The sequence below is a fragment of the Merops nubicus genome, unplaced genomic scaffold, assembly GCF_000691845.1.
Source record: "Merops nubicus isolate BGI_N331 unplaced genomic scaffold, ASM69184v1 scaffold16904, whole genome shotgun sequence".
Classification (NCBI taxonomy): Eukaryota; Metazoa; Chordata; class Aves; order Coraciiformes; family Meropidae; genus Merops; species Merops nubicus.
In genome coordinates this window covers 22,545-33,237 of record NW_008605060.1, presented here as the reverse complement: position 1 = coordinate 33,237, position 10,693 = coordinate 22,545, and the positions used below count along the sequence as shown (strand labels likewise).

General features: G+C 43.6%; 1 protein-coding gene across 1 annotated transcript in view; it reads left to right on the top strand.

The window, feature by feature from the left end:
* Positions 1 to 3,318: 3,318 nt before the first annotated feature.
* Positions 3,319 to 10,693, top strand: part of ELMSAN1 (ELM2 and Myb/SANT-like domain containing 1) — a 20,926-nt gene continuing 13,551 nt past the window's right edge. The window contains exons 1-2 of the mRNA XM_008939229.1: positions 3,319 to 4,770; positions 9,832 to 10,152. Of these exons, the coding sequence (XP_008937477.1) occupies positions 3,319 to 4,770; positions 9,832 to 10,152 (1,773 nt within the window). The remainder of the gene's footprint in view (positions 4,771 to 9,831; positions 10,153 to 10,693) is intronic.

Below are 10,693 nucleotides of genomic sequence, written 5' to 3'. Positions count from 1 at the left end.
CTGTGACACGTCAGTGTCTCTGGAGGCAAGGCACTCTGGCTGCTGGAGTTGCGCTGTCGGAACCGGCTCCGTGCTTTCTTCAAAGGTAAGACACGGAAGCGTGCTGCCGCTCTGCTGCAGGCTGGCTCTTGGGCTGGAGTTAAAACAAAACAAAAAAAACCCCAAAGCTGGTAATTGGCTGGAGTGATGATAACGTGAGCTCATCCCTCAGCCTCCGGGAGGGAAGCCTGCTTAGTCAGAGCCGGCAGAGCTCAGGCAGGGAAGCTGCCAAGCGTGAGCTTTCCTGGAGCGTGGTCATGCTGCAGCTTGAACATCCATCTCCTCAGCTCAAACGGTCGACTATTATTATAGTGACCTATAAGATATTTCTCTGCAGTTTTTCTATATAGAAAGAAATTATAAAAAGCTAATTTTGCGATGTTTTACCATCTAATGCTGGATGCACTAAATCTTCCTTTTTTTCTTGGTGATCTCCTAGGATTTACTCATTTTTACATGCAATTGGGAGAACTGGGTTGTCCAGTAAGTGTGTTTTGTTCAGAGTACCTTAAATCTCTTTCCTCCTCAGTAATGTCATTTTTGCTACTCTTGTTTTGTGCTACTGTAACTTCAGTTGTTCTTCAATCACTATGGTGTTCTCAAATGACCAGATAACTTCCTTAAAAGGCATATGATATCTTTTAGGACTCCCTTTAGGGAACACACAAGTACATAATCCTTGCCCTCTGTTTGGTCATCTCTAAACTTACTTTATTTGGTAAACTTTGCATCTTAATACTTACATTACATTTCTTTCCTACATTGATGCAATTCTGAATTCGTCTGGCTTTGCAGTGCTGGTGGCTTCTTATCTACTAATGGGAAAAACCAAGCCAAAGTCCACACAAGTGGAGTTTTGGAGAGCTATGCTAGTGCAATACTTTCTCACTAACCTGAGAACCCTCTTTCAAAAAGTCTTCTGAACACTTGTGTGTGTGGTAGTTGCAAATCTCAGGCACCACTGTTAAATACAGCATCAGATGTTTGTGGTAGCTAAGTGTTGTCTGGTAGGTTTAAATGTGATCTACTGGTAATGTCTTCTGAAACACAGAAAAAGCTGCATCCTTTTTATCAGAACTGTGTTTCTGATCAGTACATCCATGCAGAAGCATCAGTGGAAGGAGAACTGTTACAAGGCTGTCTAGTTTGGAGAAGGAAAGAGCACGTGATGATTTCAGAAAGTGAGATAGTGTCAGAAGCTGCTGTTAGTATTGTTACCTCAGGTATTGTGGTTGAGCTGTTAGCTGCGTTGCATTTGTAGCAGTGCTGCAAAGAGCAAGGACAGAAAATAACATTAATGCTCCTGAGAGGCATATAGCAACCTTTCCACCTCTACCTCTGTTGTTGCCAGGGATCCAGTTTCCTGCTGTAGGATGTTTTTTCCTCTCCTGATGAAGTTTTGACATAGGAAAAACTTAGTTTATGAAATCCTCGTTTGTGTACTAGTTGCAGTTTAGAGAGAATTTTCCATCTCACGTGTCCATCATTTCTCCTAGAGTTATTTTTGTCCTGTTGAGGGAGGACTGGAAAATGAGCCGAGACGTTGCGCTTAGCGGAGGGAGGAACGCCCTGGCCCTGGCTCCCTGATACCGGGTGGCAGAGGTCCACGGTTTGTAGCCAGGGCAAAGGGGGAGGGAGCGTGGGGGGAGCAGCTATGGAACAGCCTGAGGAAGTGAGTCACGTCGCTCTGAAACACAGGCCCATGGTTCCAGTAGCACCCGAAGCCAAGCTTGGCCTCGGAGGTGGAAGTTGCGTAAGTTCATTTAAACTCTTTGTCTTTTCCTCCTCCTCGTGCTCCCGACCGCGCCTGGGCATGAAAATCTGCTCTGTGGCCATATCCGTTTGGAGGAGGCTCAGGGGACAGGACTTCAGTCTGCTGTGTGCTTTTGGTTTAGTGTTTTTCATTTGAGAGAGAGAGAGAAATGGATCACAAGTTTCATGAGAGGAGACATGTCTGTTAGTCCTACCTGCTCCACTCAAGAGAAACTTGGTCTTACAGCAGAGAGGATGCAATAAGAATAGATTTGAAAAAATTTATTAAGATCTTTCCAAAATACATTGGGAGTGTGAAGTGGAACAAGGTACATATATTAATAGAGACACTTAACAGCTTGAGTGTTAATTGTGGTTTAAAAATTTAAATTTAAAACTAAACATAATTTAGATTTTATGATTTAGCATTGAGTAGAAATATCAGTGCATGTGTCAACCCATTAGACCTTAGGCTTTAAAAGCCTTATTTGCAGGATAAAGTTTGCAGATAGCTTTTTTTCTGTGGAAAAGGAAGGTAGAATTCTCTTAGACTCCATGTCCCTGCAAGGCTTATGTTTGTAGCTTTCTACTAACAGATATTTGCTGGTGTCCAGAAGCAGCTGTACCACTCTGCCTGAACTACTTTTTCATGAGGAGCAGTTGCTCTCAGCTGTTGAAGAAAGCATCTGAGAGGGTAACAGTTGAGCAGGCCCCATCCTTCAGCATTTGGGGTGCTTGGTGGGCAGTTCTTAGCTGGAAAACAACTGTAATGGTTGGGGGTAACTGATGGGCTGCGACTGGATTCTTCCCTTCAAAACACTGGGTTGATGCTTGGCTGCTGCCTCCGTGTGCATGTGGCTGTTTTAAATGTCTCTGGGAAATGTAGCCTGGTGTGTTATTTTTCTTCTGGCAAGTCATGAGGGGATTTTTTATTTTTTTTTTTTTTAAATTTTGTGTTTCTGAGTTCATATTAAAACCAGATGATTCTGTCTACAGGAAGACATAGAACTAATTGGCCAGATGTGAGGGAGCTTAAGAGAAAAAACTTTCAGGATGAGCATGAGTGATTAGTCAGAAGTCAGTGAGCAACAGGGAGTTGCATCATGCAAACAGTGTGATACCTGGTTTGGAAGCTGTTTTGTTTTACATTTTCTAGCAGGTCAGATGTATTATTTCTTGCACATGTTATATTGATCTCCATTTCTGTGGGAAATGGGACAGACATAAAACAGACATAAGCAACACCATGCATGTCTGTTAATGATTCATTGCAATTGCTTCTCTATTTCAGGACCTGTAACTAAGTGGACCTTACTGACCTCTGAACCACAAAGGATAAGAGTGAAAAGAAGTGGGAGAAGCACATAAAGAAAAAGGGAAGTAGACACACTTTCATCTGGACTTCTCTCCTGCCCTTTAATACTAAAACTGAATGGAAAAGAGAGACTTCTGTGCCTTTCCTCCCCCAGCCTCAGGGATGGGTGGATTATAAATACGGTGTGTGCCACTGGGAGAAGAGACTGAACCATGAATCTTCAGGCTCAGCAAAAGTCTTCAAGCAAAAGGACTGGGAAACGAGTTGCCTATTTTAATGAGCAGGAAATAGCTGTGTCATCAAAAGAACCACAGCAGCAGCTTAAGGAAGGACAGTACTATGGTCACGGAGGGAATATACCAGTCTCCCAAACTATGGAGGTTTCTCACGCAGGAGGATTAACAACTACCCCCAACAATGTTGCTTTGATGAACTCCGTTTACAGTCAAGATAGGGGAGAATCAATGATGATGCCCCAGACAGTAACAGCTGTCAAGTGGCAGAATTCATTAATGGGGAACCGGTTGCCAGAGAGGGGTGACAGCCACTGGCAGTCTCCCCCTTCCATGTGGAACCACGGTATGGTGTTTGGGGGCAACCCAAAAAGACCTCCCTCCAATGCTGGTGCCCCAGGCTTCTATGGCCACCCAGAAGCCCTTAAAAGAAATCAAGAGAAAGGAGTTTTTGTGTCACAGCTGGACTTGTATGGAGATGCTGTCCAGCAGATGATGTCCCAGAAGGCTCAGCTGGAACAGCAAGCCCTGGTTAGACAGCAAGCTCAAATGAATTCTTTCCATCAGATGCAGAAACAGCAGCAGCAGAATCAAAGTCTGCCATTACAGCCTTTCCAACTTGCATTTGGTCACCAAGGCCAAAAGCAGGGTCTTCCTGAATTGTTACATGTCTTTCAAGAGGCTCCAGCTTCTTCCAGTCCAGCATTTACTGCTCAGCAAAAACAGCAAGCTCTTCCCCAGCTACAACTATTTGAAAATTTCTATCCTCAGCAGCAGCAACAGGCTGCCACACAAGCCTTCGGTCTGCAGCAAACTGCTTCCATGGCACAGCCTCATGTGGCAGCTGCAGCACCTCAACATCACATGATGGTACACCAGTTTCAGCAAACAGAGAGGAACCAGGAACTGTTCAAAGCTCTAACAGAGCAGAACCAACAGACTGTGCTACCTCAGACCCAGATTCCCTTTCCAAGACGGTCACGGAGACTCTCCAAAGAAGGTGTTCTGCTGACATCTACAGGAGAAGTGTTGGCTTCCAAGCAGGCAGAAGAACAACCCAGCAATTTATTTCTGCATCATTGGCAAACACATCAGCAAGAGGTCCCGTTACAGCAGGCGTCTGAATCGCCGGCCCACAACAAAAGTGGCTATTTGCACCCCAAGAGACTGGACATGGGGCAGAAGGATGTCCTGGTCAACAACGAGCTGTGCCAGATGGAGACAGACAGGCAAACCACAACCCAGAATGGGAGAGATGGGGAGAAACAGGCAGAAACAGCTGAAGAAGACACTGAGAAAACTAACGATTTCCAGGGTGTCAGAAGTGGAGTAATCCAGAGCACGCGACGGAGACGGCGTGTTTCTCAAGAAGCCAATTTGCTGACTTTGGCCCAAAAAGCTGTTGAGCTGGCTTCTCTTCAGGATGTTAAGGTAAGGTACACATCCTAACCAATACAGCACATTTTAGACTGCAAAATAGAGTTGAAATGAGAGGAATTGATGTATGTCAGCAGGATAGGATGGTAGCTTGATGTGAGAAGTGTTGTAGTACAGCAGGGGCAGCTCCAGAGTGGTGGCATGTAAGTTTAGCTGCTGTATGCAAGTCATAGATGTAGGAGAATAGAGATCTAGTGCTGTGAAACCACCTAAGGGCAGGTTCATTTCACTAATGCTAAAATGTGATTTTAACCCAGGGCTTCTAAATAAAAATGTTTTCAGCTGAGGCCTCAAACTGCTCAGGAATTCAGAGAGACAAGTATGAGCAGTTCTCTTGGTGTCTTTTTACCAATTTAACATTCTTTTATGTTAAGACTGCTGCATACCTGCCAGTTGTTCAGTTTTAGCAGTAGAAGTGTTTCTAAACTGTGGTATCTAAAAAATCCATAGTACAATTTCCGTGTTCAATATTTCCCAAATATTAAAAGCCTGAGGAAGCCTCACGTACATGAAGACCTTAAACCAGGCATAACAAAGGTCTGTGTGAGGGAGTATCCTGGTTCTGGGAGTGACCTGCAGCAGGTGTTCAGAGATGGTAACCCAAGGAAAAACTCTGCCTGTAGACCTCCTACAGGGCTTGATGCAAATGAAATTTAGTGTTGGCTTACTGGCTATGTCACTACTCCTGTCCTTTTGTTGTGCCATCAGTGTAAACTGTGGAGTCTGTATTCCATGTAGCAGGATGACAGGGTTCAAAGTTGACTAGCCTAGGGGAGGCAAGTGGTGGGTTTTTTGGAGTTGGCTGGGGGTTTTCGAGGAGGTTTTGGGGAGGCTTTGTTTCAGTTGTGGTTTGACTAGTCTTTTCCAGAGTGCCTCTTGTGAGAAGTAAAGACAGGCTTTTCTTTGGAAGCTTTGTCCCCTGAGGCTGAGGAAATAGGGGTGTTAGAGCATGAGCTACTTTTATGTACAGTTTTGCCACTTGAGTTGCTGCCCAGTCAGACAACAAAGGGAAGGGAATTTTATTCCTTCTCTTTTCGTCATCTTTTTTTTTCCCCTTAGTCTGAGGCCATTTTTCCCCATCCCTTCCTTAGAGGGGTGTGCTTTCTGAGTACCAGAACTGAACTGGGAAACAGTGAGGCAAATATCCACAGCCTACTCCACCTCTTGCGCAGCAGACAGCAACCAGTGCCTGTTGATGCCATCTTCAATCTTTTCTCCACCAACTCCAGCTGAACAAGCAGATTTTATAGAAAACTAGCAGCAGTTAGCAGTGCGAGCTGCTTGTTCATATTCTCCCAGCCCACTGTATGGTCCTGTTGCAGGAAGGCCTACAGCTCACTTTGTGGGCTGATCACCACCACGGTGGCAAGAAGCTGCTAATAGAGCACCTAGAAAAAGGCCCAGAGGGGCAAAGCAAGAAACTGGCTGTTTGAAGCCATGTCTGCTTGCAGCTTGGTTTGTAAAAACCAGAGAAGTGTTTTGACAGATGCTCCTTTGTTCTTTGCAGTTACGTGAGCAGCTTGTTTGCTTCCATGATGGCACTAGCAGATGAACTCTTTATATTTAGACCTCTTCATGCTTTCAGGATGAGAAAAGACATTACAGTTCTTACCTGAGGTCTGATGGATTTTGTCTTTAAAGGGGCTGGGTAACATGTGAGGGAGAAAAAGGAAACGTTGATTGGAGAAGAGTGGTCTGCTGCTCTTATCAGTGTCTTTCTGTTATAAACAACTTAGAAGCCTTCTCTGGCACAGGGTGTGTGAAGAACATGCAAAAAGGCCACAGGGTTAAATAATGGACTGAAGAAGGTGCATTCATATTTTGAATGAGTTGTTTGAACATTCCAGTGTAGGGGTGTGTGTGCCTTATGTTGAAAACACTATTTTGGACAGCAGTATCTGTCTCCATGTAGTGTCACAACTGATGCTTTGCCTACCTCTTTCAGGTGTTGCAAGCTCATTGCTGCTTACAGGCTTCAGGAAATTCTCAGCTCTTGATTTTTATGGCTTCATTTCACATGTAACTGTTGTATGCAATAAGGTGGTGCAATTTATTTTCTTTAATAGTGCAGTAAACTTTTCTCATGTGTGAAATGGTTGTCTTAAGGGTGTCTGGATTTAAATATTCCTTTATGGAAGGTTTTAGTTACCTGACCTCTTTCCCCTGGCACAGGGCAGGGCACTGCTTACCACATATAAAAGGAAAAAAAAAAGTTTTATTTATGGAATTGTGGGTCTGGACTCACCTCCTTCATGGGCAAGCTTCAGTTTTACTGCAGAGAGAAGCTGCCTTTACTGTTATAAAGATGGTGCAGAATGATGTCAGAAAACCCTGTAGAGGCAGGTGTTTCTCCAGGGCTGCTGTGGTTTCTCATCTGATCACAGCCGTGGCCTTGGAACTGTTCTTGCAGTTATCACAATTGGGTTTTGTCTGTGAATTCTAAATTTTTTTAGAAACCACTTGAGGGATAGAAAGAATCAATGCCAGAATGGCTGATGGGTTTCTATGCATGTCCTGGAGGACTCCAGATCACTACTTCATCCCTCAGTATTTGTGTAAGACTAGAAATGCACCAAGTTACACTTACTGGAGGTATCCAGCAGCCCTCCAGCCCCCAGTTCTGCATCAGAGATGCTGGGCTAGCTGAAAAACCCCTTTACAGTTCTGCAAATTAAGGTCCTGTCCATTGTTCAGTGACTCCTTTCTGCTTGCCTCTGAGAATAATTGAGCAGTTGAGAAACTATTTAGAGATTTAATTCCAAAATCAGTTGTGTCCCTTCTTAGCAAGCTTTAGGTATGTGTGATCTCTTATGACCAGAAAAGCTCTGGTGTGGACCAGAGCATCTTTAAGGATGTTTCAACTATTTGTATCAAGTTCCAAAAGGTACCTTCTCTCTATCTCAACTGCTGTTCAGGTCTCCTCCTTCCTCTTTTCTCTTCAAGAGGTCATCTCTGCCAGCATCAAGGAAGAGAGTCCTTTGCTGGTGACCTCCCGATCATGAAAGTAAAAGCGGCATGGTTAACCAATCCTACAGCCAAAGAAATGTGACATCTTTTGTGTGACTGGCTGACATAATTTCCTTCTTGTGGTTAGGAAATTAGTTTGTGTTTCTTGACCTACAGAGATCTGTGTAGCACACAGGAAGTATCTGAGGTGTGTACATTGGTCAGAGTTGGTGCTTGTTCACGTATTTGTGAACTAATGCCCTCCAAGTCCAAAACTGATAGTCTCATGGGGAAGTACAGGTGCATATCACTAGCCTGGAGTGAAGGAAGGTCCTCAGAGCTGATGAATTCCTCTTGCAGTGCAGCCTGGGGCAGCTGATGGCCACTCTGACTTTTAAGTTGTTTCATCGTTGCGTGGTGGGGCAGATATCTCCAGTTTCTGTGAAGAAGCAGTCAGACTTCTAAACTCCAGTGTCACTTACAGGATAAACCTTTCTGTGCACACTTAGCCTCATGCTAATAAAAGGTCTTGAAGGAGGCAGTCCTATATCTTCTTGATTTAGCTTGGCATTTAGCTTTTTTTGAGGGCTTAGTGTTTCAGAGCAGACCTGTTTGCTCTGAAAAGCAGAGATTACCAAGACTGTCATTTGGAGAGAGGCCAGAGCACTAACTCCAGGCTCTGACTGATGCATCTTGTGACAGTACAGTTGTGCTTCCCTCAGTATAAATATAGTATCAAAGTGGGACTGCAGTCTAGTGTCCTTCTAGCTCTCATGGGTTGACTTCATGGGCCAGCTGGAGCATGTTCTCGTGCTCCTCAGTGAAGCCAGCCTTTGTGATCTATGACCACAGAGAGACAACTGGGGGTGTGTCTGAATCCTTAGAGAAAACTGCTTATGCTAGCTTTTTAATCAGGATTAGGTATTCTTAATGGCACAAAATAGGTTCTTTTTGAGGACTTCAGTACATCTCTGCAAAATTCTGGAGGTCCAGGTCAGAGATGTCTTGTTATACCTGAGAGATAACGTGCCCTAGTTTCTACCTACAAAACACAACTGTTCAGGTGGATTCCTCAGTAGAATTCCTTGGATAAGAGGATGAGTTTGCACACCTCATGCTATCCAGAGGCTTTCTAAACAGAGCTTTAAGTTACAGAGAAGTTCTGAAACACCAAAATGAGCATCTTCTACAGCTAGCACCTAGATTGCACTTCATCAGAGCTCAAGAAAACCTTTTAAAGCTCTGAAGAGAGGTGTTTTTGAAAGTCATACTTTAACATCTGGCTTCTAAGTGAGGTGACAACTGCTCCTGAATTGAGAATGGAATGAACATCTGGATAGTCACCTGAAGGACCACAAATTGTTGATTGAAGAGTACTTGAAACCATTTGGTGTCACAGAATCCATGTGTTTATTCAGTAATTCATCCTCCATTCCCATCTCATTGGAGCTCTGATTTTCTAGGGTTTCAATGAGTAAGAGAAAGCAGAGACATGGAAGCTGTAATACCAATGCAAAAAAGTGCCAGCTTGCCATCAGGCCTTGTTCATTCTGCTGAGCAAAAGTCCTTCAGGCTCAGGCCTGGTTAGACAGCAAACCTCAAACACTCCAGTTATCAATAAGGAAAGTCACTTCTGTCATGTAAATCAGAAAAAAAGCAGTAAAAAAAGCTAGCTCTGTTCTTTTTGTATGAGAGATTTAATTAAGATTATTGTGGTTCAGTCTTCCCTGGCAGAGAAGTCTGATATTGGGAATTAATAATCTGGAGCTTATGTCCATTACTAAAACTGAAGAATCTTTTTGGAAGTTATATGGCAGGGTGCAAATTCGTCTGGAAAATAAGATGTCAGGCCGTAGGTAGTGAAAGGATACTGTGGAATGATGTGTCCAAATATACTATCAGCTGAGACTTCAGGCAATCCTCAAGTAATTCTGAGAAATTCTGGTAGCACTTTCGTGAACTATTATTTTTCCTCCAGTAGCACTTTTCTAAATCCATTTCAGCTTCCAAGTTGCATTGAGAAATGTGATACATTCTGAAAGTGAGAGATCACCTGATCTGTTTCCTAAGTACTGCGGAACTTCTAAGGAATCTCTTTTTATTTCTCAGGACCTGGATACTTCAGAAGAGAAGAAAAATATGGTGTTAGCAGCACCAGGACCTACAGCTGCAAAAAATGTTGTGGAATATGCCAGTTCTTCACCAGCTCCCAAAAGAGCCCGGGAGGATAACAGCCTCGTGCCTCTTATCATTCCTGTGTCTGTGCCAGTGAGAAAAATTGACTTGCCAAGCCTTGGGAAGGAGAAATCTGAGGAAGGAAAGCTCCAGAGAGGCCAAACAAACGATCGAGCTCCGAGCGAGCGCAAACCTTCTGTGATAGTCACGCGGAGGCGATCCAACCGGAACGCTAACGTGGAAACCTCAAACCAGGTAAGGGTAGACTTGAGAAACCAAAGATGAGCCAAATTTTTTAGGTTGCATTACGTAGTTTTTATCCATAAGCTTTTATATTAAAGTAGCTTGATCTCAAGACTTGAACTTGGAATGGATGTCGTTTTGGACTGGGGAATTTTTTCATCATAATATTGCCATGTATTTGGGCATCAGTGGCTTTTCATGCCCTACAGCTCATGCTAGCAGAGCCAAGCCATGTCCTACTACTAAGCAGTGAATAAAACCAGACGGTCAGTAACATTAGGATAAATTTTTGAGTAAAGATTTTTTTCTTTACACATACATTGATAATAATAAATTATAAGTAGTGTGAATCTCCCTGGAGATGAATAGTATCCAAAGTGAAGATTTATTTGAATGGAATTCCGCTATGTCCTCTTTTAAAGTTACCATGAGGTCATTATCTTTCCAACCAAAGGTTGGGCCAGATGTGTGTGGTTGTTGTGAAATATAACTTCATAAGCACTCAGAGCTAATGTTGCTACCTGGTAGTTCCTGTGTTCATTCCATTCCCCAT